Consider the following 24490-nt stretch of genomic DNA (forward strand, 5'->3'; position numbering starts at 1 on the left):
GGTGGAAGGGAAGCGGGCGCGCACGCGCGCTCCCGGCGCCCCGGTTGTTGTGGGCGAAGGCGGAGGCCCCGGCGCATGCGCACGTCTGGGCGGGGCCGGGCGCGCACGCAGGGCCTGGCGGAAGCAACGTGGGGCACGTCCTCAGGGCTGGAGGAGAGGGAGGAGGCGGGCCGGGTCCTGTCCTCACCCCGGACGGAAAGTTCAGGGCTGGGGGCGGGGAGGACGGGAGACGGGGGACCCCTGGCGGCGCCGCGCAAACCCGGGCCCGGAGAGGCCGCCCGCCCGCCCGCCCGGGTCCTCCTCTGCCCGGGTGCTCTGCCCACCTCGCGCCGCAGAGCGAGCTCTTCCAGACTTAGGCTCTGTCGTTACACATTTTATTAGATTCAGGAGGAGAGAGACCATCAGTAGACCCTCCTCGAATTAAAAAAAAAAATGTACAAAAAGCTACATATAAAACATGAGGTCAGACGACTAAACTTTCTCGACTCGGGGCCAAGTTCTGCAAGAGAAAAGGGAGGAGAGGGTGAAGGGGGGACGGGGTGCGGGGGGGCCGGGGTGCGGGGACGGGGTGCGGAGGGGACGGGGTGCGGGGCGGCTGGGGGGCGGGGACGGGGTGCGGGGGGACGGGGTGCGGGGACGGGGTGCGGAGGGGACGGGGTGCGGGGCGGCTGGGGGGCGGGGACGGGGTGCGGGGGGACGGGGTGCGGGGCGGCTGGGGGGCGGGGACGGGGTGCGGGGGGACGGGGTGCGGGGACGGGGTGCGGAGGGGACGGGGTGCGGGGCGGCTGGGGGGCGGGGACGGGGTGCGGGGGGACGGGGTGCGGGGCGGCTGGGGGGCGGGGACGGGGTGCGGGGGGACGGGGTGCGGGGACGGGGTGCGGAGGGGACGGGGTGCGGGGCGGCTGGGGGGCGGGGACGGGGTGCGGGGGGACGGGGTGCGGGGACGGGGTGCGGAGGGGACGGGGTGCGGGGCGGCTGGGGGGCGGGGACGGGGTGCGGGGGGACGGGGTGCGGGGACGGGGTGCGGAGGGGACGGGGTGCGGGGCGGCTGGGGGGCGGGGACGGGGTGCGGGGGGACGGGGTGCGGGGCGGCTGGGGGGCGGGGACGGGGTGCGGGGGGACGGGGTGCGGGGACGGGGTGCGGAGGGGACGGGGTGCGGGGCGGCTGGGGGGCGGGGACGGGGTGCGGGGGGACGGGGTGCGGGGCGGCTGGGGGGCGGGGACGGGGTGCGGGGGGGCCGGGGTGCGGGGACGGGGTGCGGAGGGGACGGGGTGCGGGGCGGCTGGGGGGCGGGGACGGGGTGCGGGGGGACGGGGTGCGGGGACGGGGTGCGGAGGGGACGGGGTGCGGGGCGGCTGGGGGGCGGGGACGGGGTGCGGGGGGACGGGGTGCGGGGCGGCTGGGGGGCGGGGACGGGGTGCGGAGGGGACGGGGTGCGGGGACGGGGTGCGGAGGGGACGGGGTGCGGGGCGGCTGGGGGGCGGGGACGGGGTGCGGGGGGACGGGGTGCGGGGCGGCTGGGGGGCGGGGACGGGGTGCGGGGGGACGGGGTGCGGGGCGGCTGGGGGGCGGGGACGGGGTGCGGGGGGACGGGGTGCGGGGCGGCTGGGGGGCGGGGACGGGGTGCGGGGCGGCCGGGGGGGGCGGGGACGGGGTGCGGGGCGGCCGGGGGTGCGGGGCGGCCGGGGACGGGGTTGGGGGGCGGGCGGGGACAGGGTGCGGGGCGGCCGGGGTGCTCACCCTTCTCAGCCTCCGCTCCCGCGACGCCTGCGACTCGGTCTCCGAGTAGGGCGTGTAGGGTGGAGGCTCTGACCCGCAGTAGGCCTCATCCTCGTCCTCCCTGCAGGCTCGCCTCCTCTCTCCAGCCCCCTTCCTCCTCAAGGCCTCCTCCAGCTGCCGCCTGTCATAGTGGGGACTCCCGGACCTGCGGCCGTCCTCCGGAGGGTCCCGGGAACGGGCGTGGGGGGCCCCGGAGTCAGCCTGCGGGCGGCCCCCAGACCTGAACTCAGCATAGTGAGGACCCCAGGCGTGTGGGAAGTCCCTCGAGTCATCTTGATAGTAGAGGTCATCGCGGCTGCGGCTTCTCGGGACTGCAGAGGCCCGGCCTCTCCTCCCGCTACTTGGGGGAGACCTCTCCGATTCAGGGGAGCCCGGCCGCGTCCGATCATCCAGAGCATCCACAGAGTGGGCTCGGGGCCGCCGAACCCCCCAGCCTCCCCCTGGCTGCTCTGCCAGGGGCTCCTGCTCCCACCTCCTGGGGCTCCGGGGGGAGCGTCGGCCCCATTCCTTATCCCGGACGGGGGTGAAAGCAGGGCCCCTGAAAGGCTGGGATCGCGAGTCGTCCTCGTGGAGGGAGGTGATTTCACTCAAGGCTGCAGAGAAGGGGGTGTCACTAACCGCTGGCAGGAGCCCCTGGATCCAGCAGTGTCAGCCCCACGGCTCATGCACTCTAGGGGCCCCAAGGCTTCTCATCTATTAAATGACGATATACACGGTCCTGTCCACGTCTCACTGTGGTGCTGGGAGGGAGGGGCTATGTCCTACTAATCCCACCTAGTAGGAAGCCCTCATTAGCCTTTACTCAGTGGTAAAGCCTCAATAGCAGTGGGTGTTGGGCTCCCTGAGGAGCCAGCAGGGGCTGTGGCCACCGCAGAAGTAACAGACCCAGTTAGGGAGTTCTCGGGGGCCTCACGATGGAGGATGTGTGGCCCTGGGACAGGCATCTGCAGTTCTGGCCTCAGCCCCAGGCTTAATTCATGGGGTATCAGGGAGATGGGATTCCCCCACACCCTCAGACCCCAAGGCTCCTGCTCACCCCGCTCCACACGGCCATTGGGCGGACCATGTCGTGAAGGGTCAAAGTTGGCCAACTCTTTCTCCATGTAATACAGGACCCGCATGGAGTCATCCTGCTGATTGGCCTGAATCCGGTAGCCGCTTCGCACCTCTAGGAGCAGGAGGCAGAGGTGACAGGCCTCAGTTTGGGAGGACAAAAGCTGACCCAGCCCCCTCCCCAACCCACATGTACCACCTGGTGACGATCAGTTCTCACCGGAGGTCACACTGCTGTCCGTGTCACGAAGCAGGGGCACCTGGGAGCTGTGGCCACCGACTAGGGGAGACTGGTTGTCGGTGGCTGCCCCCCTGGAGCCACCCCACATCTCCAGCCCCCTCCCAATTCCCTCTTCCTTCCAGCCCCAGGTTTCTCTTGGTGCCTAAATGCCCAGCCTACCCTTCCCCCCAGCTGCTCCTGGCTCACCCAGGCCTCACCTGAGCTGTTCCTGTCAAAATCTCCAGGGTAACCGTTGTAGACAGGGGCCATGGGAATCATGGCTGGTGGTGGCGGGGTCTTGGTAGCGGAGAAGTAGGCATAGGTGTCAGGGCTGTAGATGCTGGGGGCTCCTGAGGTGGCCGCTTTGCCAGCAACATACACTAGGGACACAGAGTCAGCATGAGAGACAGCCAGGAGCTGTGCTGCTCCGCACTGCAACAGGGCTTCTGGAGGGAGGTACGTCTGGACCTCCTTCCCGATGCCCTGGCTGTGCAGTCTCCCTGAGCAAATGGGCACTGCCAGTCCTCATTCCGTTTCTGCAGGGTGCTTGAGGCTAGGGGACCTCAGCTTCCAGGGGCCTTGAGGCTAGGGGACCTCAGCTTCCAGGGGCCTTGAGGCTAGGGGACCTCAGCTTCCAGGGGCCTTGAGGCTAGGGGACCTGTTTCATTGAATCCTCGCCTGTCGTACGGCTCCCCATAGAGATTCAGTGGAGTGCACCCTGGCCACCCGCAGCCCCAATCTGTCAGGCCGGTATGTTTTGTTTGGATAGTATGGTAACAGGCCAACATTGCATGATCAAAAGGTTTCACGTAAAATCCCAACTCTCCGGCCACCCTATCAAAAGATACCGGAACACTCTGGGCCTGTATTCTTACAGGGCGACAGTGGGTGAAGCTGGGCAGCACCTGCCCCTTCAGACAAGGCCTGTGTGCTGGGTCCACCACTCTTCCCACAAGCCAGGTCACGTATCCCTGGCTCTAAGAAAAAGGCTCATCTGGGGGCGCCCCACGCCCGCTCCCCTCTCGTGCCTGCTGGGTCCTCAACCCAGATGCACAGGAAAGGAGTCTAAGGCAAGAGCCTAAGGGCCTCAGGAGTTGATTTGCCTCAGCCCTGGCAGCAAAACATCTCCAGTTACTGTTTCCAACCCTTGGGCCACACCCACCTCCACCCTCCCCCACCACTGCTCCAGGCAAGAGACCTCAAGGCCAAGGCCAAGGCCAAAGCCTTCTTGCTGCTTCCACCCCACTGCAAGAAGCTGTGTGCTGCTCTTGCAGCAGTCCGTGGGCCCTAGGCAAGTCCCTTTCTTGGACTCCCAACTGGAAAATACAGTGTACAGACGGGCTCAGAGAGGCCCCCTTCACCTTCTGTTCAGAAGCAAGAGGCTGAGTGCTCAGCCCCACCTAGCAGGAAGCCCTCCTTAGCGTTTACTCATTGGTAATGCCTCCCTAGCAGTGGATGGCAAGACTTCCTCTCACGTACTCTGGGCATTTTATCAGGAGGATTCAGTCCCCGGAGAAGGACATCATGGTTGGTAGAGGGTCAGCAAAAAAAAAAAAAAAAAGGAAGACCCTCGATGAGATGGACTGACACAGTGGCTGCGACAGTGGGCTCAAACGTAGCAAGGATTGTGAGGATGGCACGGGACCAGGCAGAGTTTCCTTCTGTTGTACGTAGGGTGGCTGTGAGTCACAACAGACTTGACCACACCTAACAACAACAAAGTAGTGGCTACTGGACTCCCTGAAAGGCCAGCAGGGACTGTGGGCATGGCAGGAATAACAGACCCCCTATTCGGGGAGTTTGCAGGGCCTCAGGATAGAAGATGAGCAGCCTTGGGACATGGGATCTTGGGGACTTGGGGCTGCATTGACACCAGCTCAAGGCCAGGAGGATGATGAAGAGGGTGGCGACTAGGGCCTTGGCACTGGCACCTGCATTCCTGGCCCCGGCCCCAGCCTTAATTCGGGGGTGACTGCAAACGTTGTTGCAGCGCTTGGGGTTCCCTTCCCCTCTGTGAAATGGACTAACGTGCATCGCCTGAGCAAGAACTCTGCACTAAAAATGACAGAAAGGGCATGGCTGGCATAAGCCTCCGAAAAACCAAACCCGCTGTCAGTGAGTCGATTCCGACTCATAGCGACCCTACAGGACAGAGTAGAACTGCCCCATAGGGCTTCCAAGGAGTGCCTGGTGGATTCCAACTGCAGACCTTTTGGTTAGCAGCTGAGCTCTTAACCACTGCACCACCAGGGCTCCAGGGGGAGGTGGCTGTTTTCCAAGGAAGTGATATTTTGAGGAACCAGGTTACCCACCGAGTTCAATGCCTGTGGTGAACTCACACGCACAGCGCTTAGTGTGAGCCTGGCCTGTGTTAGAATTTCCACACCCATCAGCTATTAGAACATCACAGCTGTCGGTGTCAGTACTGACTGGGCCAGGACTCTCCCCGAAGCCGTGTTTCACAGAGGAAGCTGAGGCTTGGAGATGGGAAGTCACTCACTTGGCTTCCAAGCAGGTAAGTCATCAAGCCGGGCCTCAAACCTACACTGCCGTGCTTGCAACACTCACACCTGTTATTTTACTGTTAACGCATCCGGCACTGGGCCATGGGGATGCTGGTGTGCCCGGGCTCTCTGCAGGAATCCTAGGAGCTGGTAAGAGCTGTGGTCCCAAGGAGGGGGGATGGGCCAGTGGTAGGAGGAAGACTCTGTGTTCTTCTTTTCTTTCCCTTCTGTTTTACGTGTTTCTTTCCCCTCCTCATCTCTGGTCCAAGTTCTGCTCCCAGACACCCACAGGTACCCAGTTTTACTTACTGGATACGTCCTTAAACAAAGTTGTTGTGTTGCTGTTGTTGTTGTGTACCGACAAGTTTTTTCCAACTCACAGAGACCCTAGAGGACAGAACAATACTGCCCTGTAGGGTTTCCTAGGCTGTAAATCTTTATGGGAGCAGATTGCCAGGTCTTTTCTCCTGAGGAGCAGCTGGTGGATTTGAACCACCGACCTTGCAGTTAGTGTGGCCTAGCACTTAACAGTTGTACCACCAGAGCTCCATAAACATAGTGGTGGTGGTGTTGTTAGGTGTCATCAAGTTGGTTCTGACTCATAGCGACCCCACGTACACAGAACGAAACACTGCCTGGTTCTGCGCCATCCTCACAATGGTTGCTGTGTTTGAGCCCATTGTTGCAGCCACTGTGTCGGTCCATCTTGTTGAGGGGCTTCTCTTTTTCACTGACTCTACCAAGCTTGATGTCCTTCTCCAGGGACTGGTCTTTCCTGATAATATATTCAAAGTAAGTGAGGTGCAGTCTTGCCATCCTTGCTTCTAAGGAGCATTTTGGCTGTATTTCCAAGGCAGATTTGTTTGTTCTTTGGGCAGTCCATCGTATATTCAGTATTCTCTGCCAACACCGTAATTCAAAGGCGTCAATTCTTTGGTCTTCCTTATTCATTGTCCAGCTTTTGCATAAATATGAGATGATTGAAAATACCATCGCTTGGGTCATGCGCACCCTAGTCCTCAAAGTGACATCTTTGCTTTTCAACACTTTAAAGAGATCTTTTGCAGCAGATTTACCCAATGTAATGCGTCTTTTGATTTCTTGACTGCTGCTTCCATGGTATTGACTGCGGATCCAAGTAAAATGAAATCCTGCGCAACTTCAATCTTTTCTCCATTTATCATGATGTTGCTTATTGGTCCAGTTGTGAGGATTTTTATTTTCTTTATGTTGAGGTATAATCCATACTGAAGGCTGTGGTCTTCGATCTTCATCAGTAAGTCCTTCAAGTCCTCCTCACTTTCAGCAAGCAGGGTTGTGTCATCTGTATAACATGGGTTATTAATGAGTCTTCCTCCAATCCTGATGCCCCGTTCTTCTTCATATAGTCCAGCTTCTCGGATTTTTGTTTTCTTTATGTTGAGGTGTAATCCACACTGAAGGCTGTGGTCGTTGGTCGTCATCAGTAAGTGCTTCAAGTCCTCTTCGCTTTCGGCAAGCAAGGTCGTGTCGTCTGCATGTCGCAGCCGTGTGTAAGATGCAGTGTTTCTGTGAAAGTGTGTTTTTCTTTCCTTAATCTACTTAAATTATGCAGCGCTGTAAACCTTGTTCAACTCAAGAAACAACTTTTGTTTCTAAAGGGAGCCTTCCATTGCAGTGAATAATGTGCATTGCTTGAATTTTTGTTGTTGTTGTTACCATGTGCATGAACACTTTCAATAGAAAAAAATGCAAAATAAATGAAAAGCTGAAGTCAGCAAATGCTAACGTAAAGCAACAGCTCTTCCTGGGCCTACGTGCTCCAAAGTGCTGACCTCAAAGCCTCCAGACTAGTGAGTAGCGCTGTCCTGGGAGGCAAGCAGAGGGCCTCGTCCCCTGGGGCCAGGTGGGGTGGTGGCGTGAGGGGCACTTACGGGCCTTGGGGCAGCAGCACTTGTCCGGGCAGCAGGGGCACCTGACATAGCAGCAGCAGGTGTGGGGGCAGCACTGGCACCAGCAGATGGCCAGGAGGAGGAAGAAGAGCAGGCCGGCCAGGCAGACCACAACCACGAACAGCCAGTCTGTGGGGAGATGAGGGCAGGCCCTTAGCCAGAGGCCTGTGAGGACGTGGGGAGGGACACACAGTGGGGCAGTACAGAGCGGAGGCAGGCTGGGGGGCTAGCAGCAGACCCTGCCAGGAAGCTGCAGCCCTCCTGGGCTCTCCACGGCAGAGGCTGGGGTGCAGCAGCAGCAGCAAAGGAATACCCCCGCCCCCCCCAACCCAGGCTGGTCCAGAAATTGGGGAACTGCCCCTGGGCTCATGCCGACAGGGCAGAAAACAAGAGGTGACCTGGAGCAAGACAGGCTATACAGCCTCAGAGACAGGTGAGACCCAGCTGCCCATATCCCAACCTCCAGGAGCGTACTGCAGGCACCAGTCACAGGAGCCCCTGCCTACACCCCAGGCTCCGCCTCAGCCAGCCCAAAGCCCAGAGCCAGGTCACTAGGTGCTACCAATTGGGTGGGGTTAGTGGGGGCCCACAACCAGCAGTGTTTAGGATAGGGGAGAATACCAGAGACAGAAGCAGTAAATGGTGGGGGGTGGTGGGGAGGACTCCCAGAAGCCTCACTTAGGCTTCCATGCCCCCCATACCTTCCAAGGGCCCCGCCTGAAAATCAGGTAAGAGCTCAGCCACCCCTGAGGTCCTGCCTGGAGGGACAAAAGAGAAACAGGAGATTATGCCGGCAAGAGCCAGCCCAGGCCACCCTGCCCTGAAGCCCAGCTCTACGCTAATCAGGCGGAAGGTGATCCTGAAGTGGAAGAGGGGTTGGTGGCCTACGAGGTCCCAGCATGTGGTTCCTGCCCTCCGTCCCCTGCTCAGATAGAGAGCTGTTTTCCAGAAGGCTTCCATCACAAAATTCACCCACTCTCTCATACATCAAGGGTGTCTGTTGCCCCAAAGGGCTTTAACCAATATTCCATGTGGTTCTGAAGGTCTGACCTCAGTTTGGACCCTCTATCTGTGTGACATAGCCCTGGTGGCAAAGTGGTTAAGAGCTCAGGCTACTAACCAAAGGGTCAGCAGTTCAAATCCACCAGCTGTTCCTTGGAAACCCTACAGAGTAGTTCTACTCCATCCAATAGGGTCATATGAGTCAGAATCGACTTGACGGCATACAATAACAACATCACCCCAAAGGGTTCCACCCCATGTGACTGGGATGATTCCGCCAAAGGCCAACTAATCCAGCAAGCACAGTGGACACAGCGCCCTAGGGCCCACTATACTTCTCGGGGCCCAAGAAAACGTATGAATGAATATACTAATACTGAAAACGTAACAGTGAATTGTCTTTATAACAATGCAATCATAAAGTATACTTTTTAATAGTTTCTTTATGGGAGGAAGGGGGCCACAAAAGCAAAAGTACCTCCCAGCCCATGAAAATCATAACGTGGCCCTGGCTTTGTGACCCACAAGGGTTCCATCTTGGTTCATGCATTCTATCACAGGCCACGTACAAAGGTTCTGTGCCCCAGTTAGTGCCTTCCCTCAGGTGACAACGGAGCTCTGTGCCCCACAAGTGTCCTATCACCTGGGGCATACACACACCTGGGCTTTCTGCCTACAAACTGCTGTCCAGAGCTCATGCGTTCTCTCTGGCATGTCAGCCCCTGGAGGGGGCTCCAAATGCAAGTCAGCAGTTCTCAAAGTATGGTCCAGTCCACAAGGCCAAAACTATTTTCATAATAATACTAAGAGGCTCTTTGCCTTTTTCACTCTCGTGAGCGTACAGTGGAGTTTTCCAGAAGCTATGTGACATGTGATGACATCCTCACTCTGCTGGCCAACGGATGGTGTGCTTGTGCTTTGAAACTTTCTCAATTGTAATTTAATAAATATCTAGGGATATCCCACATAACCAAAAGCTCTTTGAGGTCTTCCGTAATTTTTTTTAGAGTGCAAACGGGTCCGGAGGCTAAAATTTTCAGAACTGCTGATGCTGACTGTGCATTTTACCACACACAGAGGACACACAGAGGCTGTCTGGGTCCCTAGCACACACGTCCAGGTGGTCCTGGCATCCTGGGGTGTGCCCCCATCACGTGTGCTCACTCACGTGCACCACGTATACAGTGCTGGCAGCGTGCCACCCAGCAGTCACACATAGCTTGTGCCACGTGAGGCTGTATGTGCTGGCCCATGGCAACAAGCCCTCTGCACATGGCATGGGGGTCCTGCTGGCTGACATTCCACTCCGCCCCTGGGCTTCTGACGTCGGCCTCATCTAAGGGAAGTGCTCACTGTGTACACCACACAGAGCCACCCCAACAGGGTAGAGGGGTTCTGGGTGATGTGTGGCCCTGGAGATGCAGCAGGGGGCGGGCCCAGTCTGCTCCCTTTATCCACAAACCCCTTCCTCACTTGCTGCCAATCAACTCTGACCATTTCTGTATTTTTTAAAAACAAGACTGGGAAGAGGTAGGGTCCCCAACTCTCTCCACTCCATATTTGGCTCTGGTTGATTTGGAATGTTAAGGGGAGCCCCTGCCTGGGGTGCGGGGCATGGGTAGGCCCAAGTGACTGGTGGTGCCGTGAAGGGGGAGCAAGCAGGCAGCAAGAGCCCAGAGAGCAAGCAGGAGGGCGGAGGGCAGGTACGCAAGTTAGACAGAAGCAGCAGACCCATTCTGTGCCCCTCCGCCGCCCCCGATCCAGGCTGCCAGGATGCAGCCCCACACTCACCCAGAACGATGAGCTCTGCGTAGGCCTCGTTGTTCCCCCCAAGGTCCTGGGCCGAGACCACAGAGCAGTAATATACGCCACCGTCTCCCCAAGCCGTCTGGTCAAACGTCAGGTCAGCATCTGGGGCAGGAGAAGACAGTGTGAGGGAACCTCAGGGGGAGGTGCACCCAGCCCAGCAGGGCCAGCTGCCCCCACGTGCACAGCAAAGAAGGAAGGGGGACTGCAAACGCATCAATGGGGAATTAAGTCATTCTTACTACCAAGGGTACACTGCCTTTCAGGCACTGTTCTATACTCTTGCAAGGAGCCCGGGTGGTGCAGTGGTGAAGTGCTTAACTGCTGACTGAAAGGTAGGTGGTTCAAACCCACTAGACACTCCTCAGAAGGAAGATGTGGCAGTGTGCTTCCATAAAGATTACAGCTTTGGAAACCCTATCAGACAGTTCTACTCTGCCCTACAGGGTTGCCAAGAGTTGGAATCGACTTGATGACAACAGGTTTTTTCTAAACACTTAACACAGGTTATTACAAGAAGTCCATGAGGTGGGTACTATTATAAAACAAAACAAACAAACCTGTTGCCACCAAGTCAATTGCGACCCATAGCAACCCTACAGAACAGAGTAGAACTGCTCCATAGGGTTTCCAAGGAGCGGCTCTGGTGGATTTGAACTGCCAACATTTTAGTTAGCAGCCAAGCTCTTAAACAGTGCACCACCAGGGCTCCCTGTTTTACAGAAAATAGGTCCCGAGGGGGTACTCAACTACCCTAAGTGGCCAGCCCATCAACCGCGGAGTGGGACAGCCTGACTCTAGGGCTAGAGCTCTTAGGCTAATGACCGTCCTCTGAACCACTTTCCAAAGCAACAGTCTCACCATCCCTGACATGAACTGCCACAGTACCTGCCATGACCCAGTGGGATGGGTCCAGGGTAAGGAGGCAGAGATAAATAGCCCAGATTCCAGGAATCAAAAGAGGCCCTGGCAGCGAGAGACAGTGGATGTGTGTGTGTGCCAGGGAAGGACAGGCCTTTCTAGGGCCCTAGTCTGTCCACTCACCCACAGTCCCCACATTCCAGGACAGGTCCAGGGCTTGGGGACTCTGGTCTCAAGCAGCCCCAGGCAAGGAGCCTGTTAACTGTGCAGTAACAAAAGTCTCCCAGCACATCTGGTTTCCTCTCTACTCCTCAGGCCCTAATTAGTTAAATTCCCTTAGCCACCTACAGGATGGGACCCACTGGGCAACTCTGCCTTAGGCTCACGGGAGATGCCGATAAGCTGGAGATGGGCATCCCAGCCAGGAAATCCCCACAGCCTGCCTCGTGGCCATTTCTTCCTGGCTGCTCCCCTCTCTGGCTCCTGCTGACCGCCTCCCACCTTGTCCCGTGTACCCACTGTTCTGCATGGCAGCTCTGAAAGGCAATACCCGTGTGTGCCCCAACCTACAACACCACAATATTTGCTGAGCAAATGAAAGAACCAGAGCCTTCTTCCTCTGTCAGGCCCCTGCCCAGGCTCATGTCCACAGAGAAGTCCTCCTTTCAACAGTGTCCACCTATGCCATTCCAAACATCTCACCCTGGCCCACAAGTCCCTTGGCATGATCTGGTCACTGGTTACCATGCCAGCCTCATCCCCACCATTCACCTTTGCTGTCCCCCAACAAGCTGAGCTCGCTCCTGCCTTGGCCAGCGCTCATGCTGCTCCCTCTGCCTAGCGCCGTGTCCTTCCAGAACTTTCCCAGCCTGGTGCCTTCTCATTACTCAAGCCTGGCTGAGAAGTGTTCCCTGGCTGTCCTAGCTCACGAAGCTCCCCCACCTGACTGCTCAGCTACATTCTCAGCCTTGGTGCTGACTGCCCACCTCCCACATGAGAATGTGGGCTTCATGCAAGCGGAACCTGATCTGTCCCGGTCACTGTTGAGTCCCCAGTGCCTGGCACAGAGCCTGGCTGGGAGATGGGCCTGAGAATAAACCCCTTCCCTCCTCTTGCTGGCCTTCTTTAGCCTTTGTTATCTGTTCCAGCATTCCGGGGACATGGCTGTGTTCAAATAGGCATTTGATTCATTCATTCAACTTTCAACAAGTAATTATTGAATGCCTACTATGTTCTACTGGTTCCCCTGGGTAGGGCAAATGGTTGTACACTCAATTACCAACTGAAAGGTTCATGGTTCAAACCCACCCAGAGGTGCCTTGGAAGGCTTGGTGATCTGCTTCACAGCTAGGAAAACCCTATGAAGTACAGTTCTACTCTGCAACACATGGAGTTGCCATGGGCTGGAATCAACACAACAGCAACTAGTTTACTGTGTTCTAGTCAGTATTAAGGCATCTGAGCCCTGGTGGCGCAGTGGTTAAGAGCCTGGCTGCTAAGCAAAAGGTCATTAGTTCGAATCCACCAACCATTCCTTAGAAACTCTAGGAGGCAGTTCTATTCTGTCCTATAGGGTTGCTATGAGTCAGACACAACTTGACGGCAACTGGTTTGGTTTACAGGTTTTTTGGTATACTAAGCAGTTCTCAAAGTGTGGTCTCTGAGTCCTGGGGGTCCCTGAGACCTTTTCAGGAGATCCCTAAAGTCAGTGTTGTTTTCCTGATAATACTAAGACGTTATTTGCCTAACTCATTCTATGAAGTTAATATTACCTTGATATCTGCCATGGATTGAACTGTGTTCTCCAAAAATGTGTGTTAACTTGGCGAGGCCATGATTCCCAGTATTGTGTGATTGTCTAACATTTTATCACCTGATGTGATTTTCCCATGCGTTGTAAATCCTACCTCTATGATGTTGATAAAACGGGATTAGTGGCAGTTATGTTAATGAGGCAGGACTCAATCTACAACATTGGACTATGTCTTAAGCCAATCTCTCTTTTGAAATATAAAAGAGAGAAGCAAGCAGAGAGACACGGGGACTTTGTACCACCAAGAAACAAGAGTCAGGAGACTAGCACATCCTTTGGACCCAGGGTCCCTGCACTGAGAAGCTCCTTGACCAGAGGGAGACTGATGACAAGGACCTTCCTCCAGAGCTGACAGAGAAAGAAAGCCGTCCCCTGGAGCTGATGCCCTGAATTTGGACTTGCAGCCTACTAGACTGTGAGAGAATATATTTCTGTTTGTTAAAGCCATCCACTTGTGGTATTTCTGTTATAGGAGCACTAGATGACTAAGACAATACCAAAACCAGAAAAAGACACCATAAGAAAAGAGAACTATAGACCAATATTCTTTATGAAAATAGATGCAAAAATCCTCGACAAAATATTAGCAAATGGAATGCAATAGTACGTTAAAAGAGTTATACACCATGAACAAATGGGATTTATTCCAGGAATGCAAGGATGGTTCAGCATTAGAAGATCAATCAGTGTGATATACCACAGTAATAGAACAAAGAAGAAGTACCACATGAGCATCTCTATTGATGCAGAAAGGTCATTTGATAAAATCCAACACCCTTTCCTGTTAAAGACCCACAACAAAACAGGAAAAGAAAGGAAGTTCCTCATTATGATTAAGGGCATTTATGAAAAAACAAAAGCCAATATTGCACCTAATGGAGAAAGATTGAGAGCTTTACCCTTGAAATCAGAAACAAGACAAGGACAGCCGCTCTCACTGCTCCTATTCAATATTGTACTGGAGGTCCTAGCCAGACCAATAAGACAAGAAAAAGAAATAAAAGGTATCCAAATCAGAAAACAAGTAAAATTATCTCTCTTCATGGATGAAATGATCTTATATACAGAAAACCCCAAAGAATCCACAAGAAAGTTTCTAGAGCTAATAGAGAAATTTAGCAAAGTTGGTACAAGTTCAAGAAAGCAAAAATCAGTCAGGTTTCTATACACCAGTAATGAGAAAAGTGAAATGAAAATTAAGAAAACAATTCCACTTATAATAGCATCTAAGAGAATACCTAGGAATAAATTTAATCAGGGATGTGAATGACATATTCAATGAAAATTAGAAAACACTGCTGAAAGATATTAAAGAAGACCTACCTAAATTAATAGTAGATAATCTGTGTTCATGGATCGCAAGATTTAATATCGTTAAGATGTCAGTACTACCCAAAGTAATCTATAAACTCAATGCAATCCCAATCAAAATTCCAACAGCTTTCCATAGAGATTTGGAAAAGACAATCTTCAATTTTATATGGAACGGCAAGAGGCTCTGAAAAGCTAAAGCAATGTTGAAAAAGGACAAAGTAGGAGGCCTCATACTTCCTGACCTCAAAACATATACACTACAGTAATCAAAACAGGCTGGTACTGGTATAATTAATAGACATACAGAACAATGGGACAGAATAGAGGATCCAGAAACAAACCCACACTTGTCTGGTCAACTGATTTTTGACAAGGGCACTAAATCCATTCAATGGGGAAAGAAGAGTCTCTGCAATACATGGTGCTGGGAAAATTAGATTTCCATATGCAGAAAAATGAAAAAATCCATGCCTCACACCATACACAAAAACAAACTCAAAATGGATTAAGGACCTAAATGTGAAAACTAAAACCATAAAATTCAGAGAAGAAAACATAGGGGCAAGGCTGTCAGGATGAGCTTTTAACAGATACAATAACAAAAGCATGAAGAGCGAAAGACAATAGATAGATGGGACCTCATAAAAATTAAATACTTTTGTTCATCAAAAGACTTTACCAGGAAAACTCAGAGACAATCTACCAATTGTGAAAACATCCTTAGAAACTATATATCCAATAAGAATCTAATAAGCAAGATATATATATATATATAACTTCAACAACTAAAAAAAAAAAGACAACCCAATCAAAAATGGACAAAGGTCTTGAATAGACATTTCACCAGAGAGAATACTGAAATGGCAAACAAACACATGAAGAGATGCACAATTTCTTTAGCCACCAGCAGTGCAAATCAAAACCACAATGAGATACTATTTTACTCCCACTAGGATGGCTAAGATTAAAAAAGCAACAGAAAATAACAAATGTTGGTGAAGATGTGGGGAAATTGGAACTCATCCATTGCCGATGGGAATGCAAAATGGTACAGCTGTTGTGGAAAATAGTGTGGTAGTTCCTCAAAAAAATAAAAAATAGAACTACCACATGACCCAGCAATTCCACTGCCAAGAATATTCCCAAGGGACTTAAAAGCAGTAACTCCAACAGACATATGTACTTCAAGTTCACTGTAGCACTATTCACAATAGCCAAATGGTGGAAACAACCTGAATGTCCATCAACAGACAAATGGATAAATAAATTGTGGTGCATCCATATGATGGAATACTGCTCAGCCAGCAGGAGAAACAAAGTCCTCATACACTCTACACCATGGATGAAACTTGAGGACATTATGCTGAAACAAGTCAATCACAAAAGGATAAGTATTGTGACTTCACTTATATAAAAATATAAGAACAGGCAAATGTATAGAGACCAAAGTTGATTAAAGGTACTAGGGATAGGAGGGAGGGGAAACAGTGTGCTATTGCTACAGAGAACTGAGTTTCTGATTAGGGTGATGGGAAAATTACACTGATTAAGGGTAATGGATACAGAGCCAACTGGTGGAAATGATGTCACTAAATTGTATACCTGTAATAAGTTACATATATATATATACACACATATATATATATTTTACCAAGTATACCTATTGCATCTGCTTATGTACAACAAAATACCTCATGGGATTTGGTTCTTTGGTTTGAGGGTTTAGGGTCACGGTTTCATGGGATATCCCAGTTAATTGGCCTAATATTGTTTTTAGTGCTTCTGTTCTATCTCCCGGAAACCCTGGTGGCGTAGTGGTTAAATGCTATGGCTGCTAACCAAAGGGTCGGCAGTTCAAATCCAGGCGCTCCTTGGAAACTCTACGTGGGCAGTTCTACTCTGTCCTATAGGGTCGCTATGAGTCAGAATCAACTCGACGGCACTGGGTTTGGTTTTTTTTGGTGGTTCTATCTCCTAGCTCATTGTGCAGTGTTTGGGGTCTTAAAAGCTTACAAGCAGCCATATAAAGTACAACAATCAGTCTCTATTCACTTGGAGTAACGGAGGAAGAAGAGTCAGGAAAAGGAGGAGGAAATGGAGTGTGTGGCCAGTTGCTTCCACAAACAACTGCCTCCTTTGTTATGAGACCAGAAGAACTGGATGGTGCCCGGCTATCATTACTAAATGTTTTGATCAAAGATTCTAAAGAACCCTGATCAAAAGGGCGGAAAATACAGAAGAGAATTTAAATTCTCATGGAATCCAGACTTCTGGAACCATTGAGGCTGGGATGAACCCCTGAAACTCCTGCCCTGAGATAATCTTTAACCCTGAAATCATAAACCAAAAATTTTCCGATGCCTTCTTTAAACCAAATAGCCTAGCTTAACTAGTAAAGAATGTTTGCCATGAACATTGTACTCATTTGAAGAACTTACTATATAGGATCAAACTGATAAGAGCAGCTTGAAAGGTTAGATAGGAAGCTTAGGGGGAAGGGAGTTTAATGTCAGCAGGGGAGGAGTAAACTGGAAAAGGAGGGTGAGAATGGCTGCACAATTCGAAGGATGTAGTCAATGTCACAGTATAACAAATGGAAGAGGAACAAAATTATTGTTGAAGCAAACACACTGAGTTGGAAGGAAACTGTAGATGACATAAAGAATAAGTACATGTCTTGCTGTGTATCTTTTCAACAACAACCAAAAAAAAAGTCAGGACAATTTTAAAAAAAGCATGTGAAGAGGCCCTAGGATGAGCTCAGATTCTAACTGGGAAAGAGAGACAAGGAGAAAATTAAAATATTTCACCTATCAGATGGTGATAAGCAGGATGGAGAAAGGAAACTAGGGAAGAAGGACTGAGTACCAGCGGTGGAGTGGCCAGGAAAGGGCTTGGATAAGGTGTCCTTCAGAACAGATGTGACAGAGTAGAGGACAGGGCACCCCTCCACAGGCACGCATCTAGCCGTCACCTACTGAGCTCTTACTATGTGCTGAGCTCAGCACTCAGCCCTCTGCATGTATCCTTTCATTGAATCCTCATATAATCCAGAACTAACCCACCGCCATCAAATCAATTCCAACTCAAAGCGACCCTACAGGACAGAGTAGAACTGCCTCATAGGGTTTCCAAGGCTGTAATCTTTACAGAAGCAGACTGCCACACCTTTTTCCCTCGGAGTGGCTGGTGGGTTTGAAAAGCCAACCTTTCAGTTAGCAGCTGAGCACTTAACCACTGCACCACCAGGGCTCCTTCTAACCCAGGACTAGATTCTTTTAAGCCCTCCAAATTCTCCCTAATGCCCTCTTATTTGTTGACATCGAGTCAATTCCCAGTCACAGAGACCTTACAGGACAGAGTAGAACTGCCCCACAGGGTTTCTAAGGAGTGCCTGGTAGATTTGAACTGCCGACCTTTCCGTTAGCAGCTAAGCTCTTAACTACTACGCCACCAACACCTTCTCAGCCCATGATTTCTCACGGTATCTTTAAATCAGGCTCTGACCACACCTCTCCAACACCAGAGCTCAAGAGCTGGTCCCTCCGTGAAGCTGAAGAGGTAGACAGGAACCCCTCTGCCAAGGCAAAAGAATATAGGCCAGGGGTTGAAATCTGGGCTCCCATAGGTCAGATCTATGCATTGTGTTTTGCCTGCATGATGTTTTCAGAACCCATGAAAATATGGCTTTCCGGCTTCTTTTGATAAATCCTAAGGCCCGGGTCCACCTCCTTCCTGCAGGGCGCACCCTGTTCCTGGTCCCATCTGGCTCTGAGATTACTCAGCTGGGCTCAGCTCTAATGTTTCAGGTACAGGAGCAGATGCCTGGCCTCGAGTCAGGAACTGAAGCCGGGCCTCCTGCACATCTCTGGTTCCTTATCTGTACACAGCAGAGGTGGCCCTCCTGATCTCAGGGGCCCTATGGGGCTCTACCGCCCAGTGCTGATGAAAGCAAGTGGGGACATATGGGCCCCAAGCGGCCTGAGGAGGTAGAAACAGGGCCTTCTATCCAGGCATCCCACATCACCCAAAACCAAAAAACAAACCCATTGCCATCAAGTCAGTTCCAACTCACAGCAACCCTACAGGACAGAGTAGAACTGTCCTATAGGGTTTCCAAGGAATGGCTGGTGGATTTGAACTGCTGACCTTTTGGTAAGCAGCTGAGCTCTTTAATCACTATGCCACTAGGGCCCCACATCACCCAAAGCAGGGAGGAAATGGAAGGGGGAGCAGGATCCACCCTCAGCTAAGGGATGCCTGGGGTGAGCAACGTTGCCATTTACCTGGGACTGAGAGGGTTCCTGGGACACAGAACTTTTGCTTTTAATACCAGGATGGTTGATCTCCCTAGGGGCACCAAAGGGGAATTCCACTTTTCCAGTCTTCAAACCGAAACAGCGGAAGCCCCCATGGCTGCTGGGTTTCCTGAAGGGCTACACACACAATGGTGAACACAGATCACAGCTGATATCAAACACGGGCCCAGTTCAAGAGCCAGCCCCGTGAGGCCTCCTGGGGCACGAAGAATTGGCCCAGATAGAGCCTGAGAGTCGTTCTAAAGATCTGTGCTCCGCGGAGGAGCCAGGATTCCAGCCAGCCTTGAGGGGTACTCTCAGTATTCGGACCGTCCTGCCATGGAGCCCTGGTGGCACAGTGGTTAAGAGCTCAGCTGCTAACCAAAAGGTCGGCAGTTCAATCCACCAGCGGGCCCCTGGAAACCCTATGGGGCAGTTCTACTCCATCCTATAGGGTGGCTATGAGTCAGAATCAACTCAATGGCAATGGGTTTGGATTTTTTTTTTTTTTTTTTTGCCTGATCCAGGCTGGAGAGGGCCCTGGGTTAAGAGAGGCAGGGCCTGTATAGGTTGACCCCTGACCTCAAGCACAGCAGGATGCTTAGGGCTAAACTGCCCGTGGAAATTCAGGGCAAATAGGTCCCTCCTTTGGAAACAGGACCAACAAGCTCGGCCCCTGGAACCTGCCTTTCATTTATGGACTGGACAGTGAGGAAGGAATGTGCCCCACGGCCTGGTCTCCTTGGGCTGAAACAGGTGCTCTCTTCCCCTCTCTGCCCCATGCCAGGGTTAAAACTCTAGTCCTTGCTTAAGTCAGCGAAAGGATAAATCCACCAGGCAGCTGACCTTCATCCCTGGCCCACTGCTGCCATTACCTTCACCTCTGCCTTCTTCCCAATTCTTGAGATTCCAGACCCAGCCTCTCCTCAAATCACAAGGTTAAGGTGGATATCCCGAGTCACTCCAGATAGCACATTACCTGGTTCCATTTTTTTTGTAGCACTTAGCACTTGCTAAAATCCTCTTACTGTTTAAACGAACAAACCAAGCCCACTGCCACTGAGTCAATTTCGACTCATAGTGACCCTACAGGACAGAGTAGAGCTGCCCCATAGGGTTTCCAAGGAGCAACTGGTGGATTCAAACCGGCGACCTTTTGGTTAGCAGCCGTAGCTCTTAACCACTGAGCCACCAGGGCCCCACTCTGTCTTTATCTGCTTACCTTCTACCTGTCTCACCCTACAAGAACTCCATTCCCTTCAGGGCAGGGACTTCGGCTGTCCTGATCACCGAATGGACAAATGAATGAACAGCTTCTCCACTGTCCCTTACTTAGTTCTCACAGACACACTTCCTGCCAAGAGGCAGCATTATGGCTAAGAAGAAAGAGTTCTCAGGGCTACCTGGGTTCGAATGCTCTCAACTCTAGCCGACGGACTTCACCTGTCTGTGCCTCGGTTGTCAGGAGTGTGAACCATGGCAGTGAGGGGGCAACGGGTGAACCTGAGGAAAGGACCTGGCAAGTCTCCGGTCTTCTCCGTTAAGACCTCTCACCCTGTAACTCACTCACGTCACCCCTCTGGGAGCCCTTGAAGACTAGACTCAAAGTGGCTGACTTAAGTCACTTTAATCTCTCTGTGCCTCAGCTCCCCCCATCCACTGTGAAGCGACAACTCAATTACTGTGTGGCCTGAACAACGTAACCCATGTAAAGCTCTTAGCACCTGGCACATAAAAAACAAAAACCAAACCCATCGTCGTCAAGTTGACTCTGACTCATAGTGACCCTACAGGACAGAGTAGAACTGCTCTGTAGTTTCCAAGGAACACCTGGTGGATTCAAACTGCCGACCTTTGGGTTAGTAGCTACAGTTCTTAACCACTACGCCAGCAGGGTTTAGGAGGCCCTTTATAAGTTTTTACTGCTAATTAATACAATCAGAGGTGGTGTTAGTATCACTGTAGTACCACTGTCTCCCTTTTAGGGGCCCTGGTTGTACAGGGGTTAAGAACTCGGGTGCTAAGCAAAAGGTTGGCAATTTGAATCCACTAGCCGCTCCCTGGAAACCCTATGGGGCAGTTCTACTGTGTCCTACAGGGTGGCTAAGAGTCGGGACCCACTCAGCGGTAACGGGTTTGGTTTTTCTTTTTTTGTTGTTGTTGTCGTGTCTCTTCATTACCCCCACTTCCTTTACCTTTAAGCCCCTGACAGCATGTGTTGTGTTTATCTCGTCTGGGTCTCTTACTGGAATGTGAGTTCCCTGAAGGAAGTGTTGTGATGGTTTGGTTGATCGCTGTATCCCCAGGGCCCACGACAGCGCCTGATAGTGTTAGATTCTCAAATCTTTGCGGTTTAGGAAAGGAGTGGAAAGGAATGTGCTGTCAGACACCGGCACTCAACAGTGACCACAGGCTGGCCGTAAGGGGCCAACACACCACAGAAGTGAGCCCTGTCCCTGTCCCCCACCAGGTCCCAGCCCGGCCCAACATACTTCCTGTGATGGTGATTCTCCGGCCCTGGTAGTAGTCACCCAGGGTCACAGCATTGCCCTGCTTGGTGGCCACGACCCTGACGGTACGCACGCTGTCGTCACACGTCACGTACGGGTTGTAGCCCGAGTTGAGAGTTGCCATCTGGCTGTTGATCTGGTTGTCCACGCTGGCCGGGGAGAAGGCATCAGCGATGCGGTCCCGGCAGAAAGACTTATACTTCCAGATCACGATGGGTACTGAGAGGGTGGAGGCCACCTGATAGGTGCAGGGCAGGGTCACAGGCTGGAACAGGATCACCACATGGTAGGGGTCCGACACGGTCACCTGGATGGCGCTGGCAGGAGCTGAGGGCAAGAGGACAGACAGTGAGGGCCACTGTGGGCCACCTCCAGGAGAACGCTTCAGCAGGAATGAGCAACGTCGCTTGTCGCTGGCTTGACACTTAGAAGTGTGTGGTTTTACAGAGTTCCTGGCACGCACTGTTCCTTAATCTCTGGGACCAGTGAGGTAGGTGTGAGAATCATGCCGGTTTTATAGATCCACAGGGCTTAAGTGGGAGGTGCGATGTCACACGCCAGCCTCCTTGGAGGGACTCCGTGGAACACCCTGTCCACCCCTTTCCTCTCAACATCCCAGCCCCCTCTTCCCTTTGCCAGTCTCTCTCTGTGGCGTGTACCGGCAAGCCCAAAGGGTTGCTGCAATGCCCCCAGTGCCCCAGGCCCCACTTCAGAAGGAACTGCCAAAAGTTCCAAGTTACCCTGGGTTTTTGTGAATTTAGGGGAAAATTTTTTGGAATTGTTTGACAGAAGTGCTGTGCCATGGAGTGGTTGAAGGCCCCACAGTATCTCCATCAGCCTCTCATCGGCCCCTACCCAAAGCCACCTTAAATGAATTTGCCAAACCACAAGACAAAGCCCTTCCCCGCTCCCACCCAAACACACCCCATCCAGGTAAAAGTTGCCAGCAGAAGGTGGTTTCATACAAGTCCCGATTTCCACCCCCATCAGATACTCTGGAGCCCGCGCAAGGTGAATGGGGCGGGGGACAGGAAGTCCCCAACTGTGCACCCACCCGAGGCCTGGGAGCTGTTTCTTGATTTCTCATTCTTGGAAGCGTCTGATCCAGCCCTCTCGTGCCGTCTCCCCATTACTCCAAGACTTAGAAACCCTGGGGTGCGCCCAAGTCCCCATCCCAGCCTTTTCCAGTGATCGGGCAATCCCCCCCTCACACTCCACAAAGGATTCCGTTCTCTCTACCACTCCCGGGCTCACGGTCCAGGGAGTTTCACTTCCTGTATCTCAGGACAAGGGCGGGGAGAGCTCCCCCGCACCGACGAGGAATTCCCCCACCCCGACACCCACGGGGTCTCCCGGGGACACAGGCGGCAGGTCCCAATCTCTTCGCTCCCCCCACACACCCCAAAACTCTCCCGCCTCCTCGGCCGCGCAGAACTCTATCCAGCCCCCTTCCATTGTGCCCTCTCGCCGCTCCGCAGTACCAGGGTCCCCTACCCCACCACGTACCTATACACCAGGTGCTGAGAAACAGCCAGACGAGTGCCCCCCGGCCCGAGGAGGCCGGGTGTGAGCCCAGCCTCCGGGAGAGGCCGCGGGCCACCAGCGCCATCACCGCCGTCTAGGCGCTACCCTCCCGCGCGTCCCCTCCCAGGTACAGGGCGGGTAGGGGGCGCGGCGCGTACCAAGGCTGGGAGGGGTGCACGCTCCTCCCCTTCCCGCTTCCGCCCCTTGTCCCTATCCCAACTCCACCCCGCCACATTTTAGGAGTTTTATGAGAAGAAACAATGTGGATGAAGCGCACACTTTTAACTTTCGGGGAGAAACTTGCTTGGCCCACAGTGGTTCTCCAAACACCACGCTTCCCCCCTGCGCGCTCTGGGGAATGGATGTGCCCAGGTATACGCAAGGGTGGGAGCCTAGGGCTGGGCTTGGGGGTGAGCGGCTGGGCGGGGCTCCTCCGCCTCCCTCCCCGGAAGTAGGCTGGCCCAGGTGCGCCCCAGCCGGGAGGGGCAGAACCAAGTGACCGGCCGGCCGGGAGGGCGCAGCACGTCGCGGGTCCCCATCGGCCCCCTCCGACTCGGACCAAACCCGGTGGACCGAGATCCACGAGCACTAGGACCCACTTGGAGTGATTCACCTGCTGAGAGAGGGCGAGTCCCGTTGCACACCTGTTCTCTCCCTGCCCACACCCCTTTGTCCGACTGGCGATGGACCGGCCTAGATACACCCTGCCGGGAGACCAGAGTCTTGAGCGAACTCCCGCTGGGAGAGACCAGCAGCTTTGCCTGACTTTTCCACTGGCACCGGGATTCGTCCCGTCTGGGTGGACGCGGGTGCTGCGGACCTCTTGTGGCGCCCACTTAGATGATTTAAAGAAGCAAATAAAGGGAAGCGCTGCTCCCCTGGGGACGCCAAGAGGGATGAGGCCCAAGAGAAGTTGGAATTCCACCTTGGAAGTTTTCTCCGCCCACCCCCATTCCCTACACATGGTTTGGCCCCCGGGCATCCCTGGCTCCAGGTCAAAACCCACTGCTGTCAATTCTGACTCGTAGCGACCCTATAGGACAGAGTAGAACTGCTCCATAGGGTTTCCGAGGCTGTAATCTTTACGGGATCAGATGGCCACATCTTTCTCCCACAGAGCGGCTAGTGGCTTCCAACGGCCGATCTTTAGGGTAGCAGCCGAGCGCTTTAACCACCTCGACACCAGGGCCCCTCGGCTCCAAGTCAGGCCCCGGAAACTTTGGTACTTAAAGGGGCAGAACGGAGGCTCCCGGCCAGGCACCCACTTCCGCCAAAACATTCCCAAGGACTGGGCCACCTGCGCCCGAGCGTGGGGCGCGGCAACAGGAACGCGGAGCGTCAACGCGGCTCTGCTGACCCCCGGTGGCGGCTAAGGAAAGCGCCTTCTGGGAACCTTGGGCTCTTCCTCTCCTCGGACTGCTACAGGTCGCAAACTGGCTACCGGCGGGCCGGCTCGGTACCCGGACACGTTTGGTTTGACTGGATCCTGTTAAAACCCAAGTCAGATCATGCGCTTCTGGCCCAAACCGTCCTGTAGTTCCCCTCACTCTCAGAAGATACCAAAGTCCTTACAGTGGCCTAATCTTACCCTCTTCGACCTCACCGCCTTCCTCTCACCCCTTCCCCGCCTCTCATCTTCAGCCATACTGGCCTCCTTGCTGTTCCCGAATATGCTTCTCACACTCCCACTTTAAACAACCTTCCCTCAGAAGTCCACTTGATCCCGCACCTCCTTTGGGGCTTTACTTAAGGGCCATTGTGATGGTTATGGTTGTTCACTAAGGAGCAGCTTGGTGGGTTCGAACTGCTGACCTCTTGGTTAGCACCCGAGCTCTTAACCACGGTGCCACCAGCGCTCCCTTTGAACCGACTGG

At 53.5% G+C, this 24490-nt stretch overlaps 1 protein-coding gene across 4 annotated transcripts; it reads right to left on the reverse strand.

Moving 5' to 3' along the window:
• Nucleotides 1–365: 365 nt before the first annotated feature.
• LSR (lipolysis stimulated lipoprotein receptor) lies at nt 366–22728 on the reverse strand. Of its 4 annotated transcripts, XM_064293553.1 has the most exons (10): nt 22599–22728; nt 21075–21419; nt 10282–10401; nt 8190–8246; nt 7471–7617; nt 3272–3433; nt 3054–3113; nt 2817–2948; nt 1742–2373; nt 366–499 (listed from the first exon to the last, which is right to left on the reverse strand). In XM_064293553.1, exons 1-10 carry the CDS (start codon nt 22699–22701, stop codon nt 464–466), a joined length of 1794 nt encoding a protein of 597 aa, XP_064149623.1. In that variant the 5' UTR covers nt 22702–22728; the 3' UTR covers nt 366–463. The 4 variants fall into 4 exon arrangements, with proteins under 4 accessions (XP_064149623.1, XP_064149621.1, XP_023395593.2 ...); XM_064293551.1 differs by lacking the exon at nt 8190–8246; XM_023539825.2 differs by lacking the exons at nt 8190–8246; nt 22599–22728 and adding an exon at nt 22147–22563.
• Nucleotides 22729–24490: the final 1762 nt, after the last annotated feature.

The sequence above is a fragment of the Loxodonta africana genome, chromosome 11 (assembly GCF_030014295.1).
Source record: "Loxodonta africana isolate mLoxAfr1 chromosome 11, mLoxAfr1.hap2, whole genome shotgun sequence".
NCBI lineage: Eukaryota > Metazoa > Chordata > Mammalia > Proboscidea > Elephantidae > Loxodonta > Loxodonta africana.